The 8,040-nt window shown below is 30.4% G+C and overlaps 1 protein-coding gene across 1 annotated transcript; it reads left to right on the forward strand.

The window, feature by feature from the left end:
* Positions 1-85: 85 nt before the first annotated feature.
* LOC125068901 lies at positions 86-2,508 on the forward strand. Its single transcript, XM_047678272.1, has 5 exons — positions 86-169; positions 534-620; positions 1,184-1,369; positions 1,862-1,991; positions 2,391-2,508. The coding sequence occupies exons 2-5, from the start codon at positions 540-542 to the stop codon at positions 2,459-2,461; spliced, it is 468 nt and encodes a 155-aa protein (XP_047534228.1). The 5' UTR covers positions 86-169; positions 534-539; the 3' UTR covers positions 2,462-2,508.
* Positions 2,509-8,040: the final 5,532 nt, after the last annotated feature.

Genomic DNA, 8,040 nt, shown 5'->3' on the forward strand with positions numbered 1-8,040 from the left:
GTCCCGTACCTGAACCGATTACTTTCGTATTAATATCGCGGGTATAACGAAAAGTTTTGTTCAATAATCAATTCATAAAGAAATGGTGAGTTCCTGTGACGTTTTGTGTATGTTCAATGATAAATAGATATAAGGTTATTTAACTAACTGAAAGCCAAGGATAACTAAGGTAAATTAAAGGGTATTTTATTAATGTAATTCTTATAGACATCTTATATTCAATCGTACTTTTGAATTATTAATTTATTTGTATTGATTTTATTTGTAAAGGGAGTCAATATCAGAAACAATAACTTTTCATATGATAGTAGTAGATTTTTTGACTTTATATTAAGTTTTTTTCGACGCGAAATTATAATATTTTTTCCAAATATAAACTAGTGTGATCTTTTAGTGATCGATTTGATTTATTAACCTTCTAAAAAGAAATACTTCCTAATATCATAATAGCTATCTGTAATATAATTTATTATCACATATTAAATAATATGTAGGAGTAATAGTTATTGAATAGATGAAGTTATGTATTTAAGGCCAGGATGGAGCTCCCAGTGCTGGACAAGTTCTGCTTTATATTCGATCTGAGAACAGGATGTATCGTCATGGGGATCATAAATTCGGTAAGTTCTCAAAGAAACAATATGACTAATGAAAATCTTAGAATTGATATCCAGCCCGCTTCATTGTTCTTGTATACTTATACGTATAGCTTATACGGCTGCTTTTCCCGAGGTCCTGGGTTCAAATGCCAATATAAAGCTATTAGGCTTTTTTTCGTTAAAAAATTGTCAGAGCAGCCCTGAGTTTAAACATTGGAAATGTGTGTATTTTAAGCCATTGGTCCTGCACCTGAACTATTTCTGATCGCGTTGGATGAGCCATCCCATGAGAGTTATGGAGAGTGCACTTGTGTATTGCACACACTTCTGGCCAAATCTCCCTTTAAAACGGCCTCCGTGGCCGTCGTCGGTTAGGGCACAATTGTGCAACACAAATAATAAAACAAAAATATATATTTTACAAAAGGCTTAATACTCAAAGCATTGTCTATGGTAGTGCATGATAGATCATAAATAGTTAAAGCCCAATAGGAATATTAGTTAATAATCAATCCTGAATTTACATTTACTAAAATACAAAGTTCAATGAGAAGAATACATTTCGCTATACATCCTCTTCGCAGATCCTGACCTTCTTACTGGCATTGATACTGATCGCATTCGCTGTGGATATCAAGAGTGCCGCTGAGTTGAAGAAGGATGATATGGATGGCATGTCCTCTGTGCTCTATACCATCGTTGTCCTTCTTGTCGTGTTGCTCTTCCTCAAGTTCCTACTGCATTTCATCTTCGTGTGGGCTGTGTATAAGGTAGGTTTATACAAGATAATCTGAATAATTTTTCTGTATTAATGAAACTATTTAATGCTTGAACTATTATAATTTGTAAAATAATCTTTGATCAAAATAAGTAGCGTTGATAGAAGCTAAATTATTAAAACTAAAGTCCTCTCTCTGGTTTGGAGGTTTTAAACGTATTTCATATATGGCTGTTTCATTTTGGGTTGGTGCATAGACATATGGCAGAATATCATTCGACAAATGCAGTTTTTCTTCCCGATGATTTTCTTCACCATGTAGCACGAGAGAGGTTATAATCACAGATGAAGTCTTCCCTTCTTTAATAATTCCCTTTGTTTATAAAGTTTGAATGATTTGTACTAAAATATAATATTCGAAACATTCCCAAAATCGAGTTTTTTCGAAATCTCCTGCAAAGCGTATAACCAATCATAACTCATGTGATTGTGTACAAAATAAATTATATGTGCAAGTCGTTTAATAATGATTATTTTATTGAAGGAGAGATGTAGTATCATGAAGAAGTACTGCATCTTTTGGATCGTGTTCCTGGTGCTTTACATCATCGGTTTCTTAAAGTCGCTGTTCCACATGGGCGCTGGGCACGTCATCGCACAGATACTATTCCTAGGTATGTTTGTATATGGTGTACATATTATTTTTTCGACTGTGGAAGGCTTTTGATAACATTTATTGTAACCTGTGATCACAGGTGATCCAATGATATATCATTGGCACAATATTAAACTTTAATGCATAGATAAGCAAAATTACACTCTCAGTCAGATTCATCATGAGAACTCCGAAACTGTAGGTCAACAAATAAACTTTACTTAAATAAATATAATTCAATTTAAAATTAGTTCAATGAGTATATATGTATAAATGTCAGAAATATTTAGGAAGAATTTCTTTGGAATAGTTAATAGCAATAGGATATAAATACAAAATAAGTTTAAATATTATAAAACGATCGTGCTAGGAGTTAAGTAATTAACATAGCGTCAACTTATACTTGTTTTGATTCCAGCTGAGAATTTCTACTACATCGTCGTGATCCGAAGTTATTTGATATCAATCAACGAAGACGGTGTTTTGTAAAATTATAACGATCTTCTGTTTTCTTTTATAATTATAATGAAGGAAACACGAACCCGATACCCGCTGGTAAATAATGGTATGTCCTTTTTAATATTGTATTTATAAAATATATTTTATATTAAACATTGTATATATATTTTGGTATTCATGATTTTTTAATATAAATATATTTATACGTATTTAATTATTTTATCAAATTAAATTTCTTATCCATATATGCAACAAATGTTATTTGTAATGTTTTGTAAATCATTGTACAAAAGAGTTAACAATAAAAAGTTTTTACTGAAAAAAAATAATACAATATCGCTTAAATAGTGGTTGTGAATTGCGTTGTATTTAACATTACACGATAGAATGATCATATCATAGTTGTAATCATAACAAACTTTTGTAATAAAGAAAGGAGGTTCATTGTCACAAAAATAAAACGGCTAGTGGTATCAAAATAAACATCCAAAAAAAAACAACATCAGGACTTATATAGAATTTATAAAAAAAAATATCGAGTTCGAAATATCACTTGAGGAGTTTTTCCATGTTTTCATGGTATACATATTAGTCAATGTGTTTTCACGACACAGTACTACATTTTCTACGCGTGTCTATTGTCAGTTAGCGAGACGGAGATCTATGTACGATGTTTTTCTTTTGGCATTTTGTTCCTTATGGTTCGGACGCTTGAGCAAGGACTTGGATGTGAATTGTTGGGATCAGTTAATAATAGTTAGTTATTAGATGTCTATTCTGATAACTTCAATAAACCTACCTTATATTCTATTTATTTCTTTAGATATATTGTCAGAGCTGCGAACGCGTTGAAAAATATAGCGGCCAACTCTTGGCCACTAACTACGAGTACACTAGTAAAATAGAATGAAATTCCGTGAGCGCAAAGCGTAGCTTTTACGGACATTTGAATAATGAAGTTGTCCCGTTTGTTTTAGTTCTTTTGTAGGGCACCGTATACATATAATATAAATAATCTAAAGAAACGACAATGGATTAACAGTCGTTACTGAAAAGTCATTGTGTAGATGTCCTAGAGATGACAATGAACCTCATTTTCTTCAGATCATCAGTTTGTCTTCCATGAAATATAGTTAAAATGAACTATTAACGTTGATCGTTACAAAAGCTACCGCACATCGTTGACTTGAATAATGCGTCTGTTAGTACTATATTTCTCTCTCATTCGTATGCTATTAAAGACTATGATCTGGCCTAGGAAGGAGAGGGAAAAATAGTTTATTAATCAAACTGTTAAAGCGAAGCCACCAGAAGCCAAGAAATTAAAATATCTACCATGCATATCCTAAAATGTGTAATATCAGCTTGTAAACATCCCACTGCTGGGCTTAGGTCTCCTTTTGATTTGAAGCGAAGGTTCCGAACTAATTATATCATGGTGTTCCAATGCGGGTTGGTGGATACGTAAAATGATGGTAGAATACATATACAAGTTTTTTCACGATGTTTTCGGAGTACGAGATTAATAAACACAAATTAAGCACATGGAATTCAGTGGTGCTTGCCTTGGTTTGAACGCGTTCTAACCACTAGGCCATCTCTGCTCGGCTCAGATTTGTTGCATTTCAGAGAAAATATCATTTACAAGCAAAGTTAATGGTTTGCGTTACAGTCTAGTAAATAAATAAATGTTCCTAGTATGATGTCTCCTAAAACCCGACTCGTAGTGGTGTTCACTTATGATTGATTAAAACTCATCAATGTGCGGCAGCTCTAATAATTCCATGACATATTCGTTCCTGTTTTTATACGTTTATAAATCATATATAGATATTATATTTAACATATTATAATATTGAATATTTTTAAATTTGACATAATATGTAATAATTGGAATACATTGAATTAATTATTGATAATAATTTACACGTAATATTTTTTTATTAATAAATAATACTGTTTAGTGAATAAAACTTACAATAATATGTTTTTAATATATTTTTATAATTATGTGAAACAGAATTACTTATTACTATATTTTATTCCAAATATACTCCTCTGTAAAACCGTTTCACTTGTTTCATAAAAGAATCATATTTACAATTTTATAAATAGGTATTTTATTATAAATGTTACAGTTTAAATTATTTTCCTAACGTTTCGTACCAACCTAAAAAACGAACATTTATTTCCAAAGCTGAATACCAACCTTCGTCGTTACGACGGCGCTGAATAAATAGTGGTATTTACTTTCGATGTGACGAGTCCTGTGCTGGTACGGCACATAGTCCCCTTACGTAAAAGCACTATTGGCGGATTCTCGAACAATGGTTCTGCTGCAGATATGACCTCGTGCACAAAATATAAAGCGTAGTCGATTCGACGAAGGTTATGCCCTGGCTAAAATTACTTTTGATTATAGATACAGATTCTGTTAAGATATTTTTATTTCTAGATGCGTGTCATGAATTATATTTCAGAAGGGGCTACAATTAAAAGTCACCAGTGATGGATTTACACATTTTCAAGTACAGGCTATTGACTTTTTGCCGCGCCTACTTAAAATTGACAGTGCGTGTGTGCCAACTTTCATTTTTTTAATATAATTTAAATAACACGGAAATAATTAATTTATTTCGCAAGTATAATAAAAGATGAAGGAAAAATAATTGGTAAGTCATCGTGACTTGATCTTTCTACAAGAAATTAGAATACAGTCTAAAGATCTTTTTATGTTCCCGCGTTCATGTTTAGTACAAATATAATTTAAAAATAAAATTCCGCCGCTCAAATTTGCCATAGACTCAAGCTTATTCAGCCTGCTGGTAAATCCATCATTGCTGTTCACCCACAATTCTAACAAAGCACGCATATAGAATTAAGCTAACCAAATATGTACCATATCTGAAGGATGCATCTAGTATGTGATGAGTAATTTTGGGTATTTTCAGGACATTGTTTCATTAAATGAATTTAAAAATTTATTTACAGCAGTCAAGATTTAATATGTTCCTTTTTTTAAAATGTTAGACGGTTATTTGTAATTTCGAGTTCGAAAATAAAATATTTCGAAGTTGCCATTTTAAAAATGTATTTGTATTAACGTTATTTCATATTAGTTGGATTGGGTCCGATATTTTATTACATATCTATTATTAACGGCCCAAAATTATCTAGTTATTGTAGAAAGTGAATACATAGAATTAATAATAATATATTAATAGATGGTTCAGTGTAACTGTGTAGGCACCAATTATATGAATTACGACAATAAAACGTCCTTCGCTTTAATTAGCTCATAGTCTTGTCTGTTCCTGTCCTTTTACTGAGAAGTGAATGGAATAAAACGATTATAATACAATAGAAATGACATACATAAATGTAGTTAGTACTCAGTAGAGTTATTCTGTATGAACAGAGATGAAACTCATCAATACGATAGTGTAATGTAATGTCTGTTATAATAAAATCAGCGTAAGTCGGTAACATTTCACGCGCAAGACTAAGACACGAAGTGAGTTTTTATAGAATAACCCTACTGATACGTAAGTACGAATTGCCAATTAATATTGAAGAACGATAACATTTGCGGGATTACGAAATGTTTTATATATTATTTAAAAGATATTTAGAATTTTAACACTTTTTATTATATTTGACATTGTCATTTGACTGCGAGAAGTCAAAAGAGTATCAATATTTTAAGCGTTAAAATATCACACAATTCTACAATTATTCAATTATTAAATCTTTGATACCACGCAATGCATTTATAATAGTCAAATACATGTCTATTTACGCAAAATCTGTTCAAACTAATAATAAAGTAAATATATTATTTATTTATTCAGATAATATTAACATAATTATTGTATGATAATCTGACACACTGAGCTTAAACAATATTTATTGTGTAAAGATATATATTTTAAAATACTTTTTACTAAAATATTACCCATATAAATTTTACATGGGTTAATTTAATAATAGAAACAATTTAGACATAAATTATTGTCAAATATTTAAATTTTCTAATAGATAACTTTATAAGTAAGTTAACATGAATATACTATTTTGTACATCGGTAATTTTTAATGGCGAACACGCATTTATTTAAAAAAGAATATTTTTCAAATTAAGAACATTCAAAAAAATAACGTATCGATATATTATGCTATTCGTGAAATTTGAAACTAGGGCCCCAATTCTATTAATAAATTGACACTTCGCAATCGAAATGTAAGTGGTTCGGACCAACTCGGATAGAAATAGAATCGGAATCGCATCGTAACCGATGTAAATAATCAGAACTGGTCCTCAGTTACGATTAGGCTGATTATTTTATGTGTCGAAGTTGGTTCAGAATAGAATTGGGAACAATTTAAAACTTTACAAACAGAAAAATTGCGCACAAATTGCAAGTCAATAATGTACTTCATAAGTCCTTAAAGCAAAACTTTTTCTCTGCGTTAACGTACGTGTTCAATATACAGTAAATGTAACCAATTTTATGATATTTTTTACCAATTATTATGACATAGTTAATATTTTATATTCGTTCCATTCACTTCTCTAAATAAATATACATACTTGACACTGGTGTAACTAGAATGTATAATAACTTGGATATAATTATATTTTTATTGATAGAACTGTTTGTATCAAATATATAAGTAGAAATTTGTTAGGCATTTGTTTTTAAAGTAGTAATATAAATTATACATGTATCGAATGGTAAGAACTAAAACTAACTGTTTAGTACATCGGTGTAAGTTTTTTGCCACGTTTAGAAGGAGGAGAAGGAGTTATTGATAAGGGATTCTAGTTATACCAATGTTTAAATACCTAATTACCATTTGCCAAACAGGAAGCTATATGTTATCGAATGTCAAATTTTTTAAAAGGCGTAATGTATAGTCGTAATAATGTTCGATTTTATTCGTTTAAAAAGCGCGTACAAACGATTTGAAAATGGAAACGAAATTGAATCAACGAATTTAAAAGAAGAATACTTTTATTTTATCGATTTTCTATAGCTCCATTTGTGAAATTTAGTTCGGACGATTCAAATCGATTTCAATTGAGCAGTTAATCGAATAAAATCGAATCGAATTGAAAAACATAGTCGTATTGTCGATCAATAATGTTTAATTAGGCGAATAGTAATTAGGTAGGTCGTTCTTTCTATAGAGATTATATCAAGTACTTGTGAATCATATTACATATCTAGTACCTTCGATGTTTATAGATACTTTATCCTATCCCTTTATAATGAATCTACTCAATTTCTATACAATATATTTGTATTTAAATAAATCTTAGACGTGTTTTATGTATAAAATATAATATGGTCTGTTCGCATAAAATATATATTTATCCATACATCAACCGTCCCTTTACATATACATCGACAAAAACTTGTATGACTGTATGTATTAAGATTTAAGACATGCGCACACTATCGTTTTCAAATATAATAAATTTTATAGTCATACATCGAATAGAGCTTGTCATCGCCATTGTTGTATAACAGGACCACATATTTTATGACATCGTATTAATTGTGCGCACAGACCTTTAGAATAAACGGTATGTAATGTTTGCACAAC

This window comes from Vanessa atalanta, chromosome 14, assembly GCF_905147765.1.
Source record: "Vanessa atalanta chromosome 14, ilVanAtal1.2, whole genome shotgun sequence".
NCBI lineage: Eukaryota > Metazoa > Arthropoda > Insecta > Lepidoptera > Nymphalidae > Vanessa > Vanessa atalanta.

Bases quoted from the DNA above. Each gene is read 5' to 3' on its own strand.
- LOC125068901 (XM_047678272.1), top strand. From the start codon at position 540: ATGGAGCTCCCAGTGCTGGACAAGTTCTGCTTTATATTCGATCTGAGA. The intron at 621-1,183 runs GTAAGTTCTCAA...TCCTCTTCGCAG, and splicing joins TCATGGGGATCATAAATTCG to ATCCTGACCTTCTTACTGGC. The intron at 1,370-1,861 runs GTAGGTTTATAC...ATTTTATTGAAG, and splicing joins TCGTGTGGGCTGTGTATAAG to GAGAGATGTAGTATCATGAA.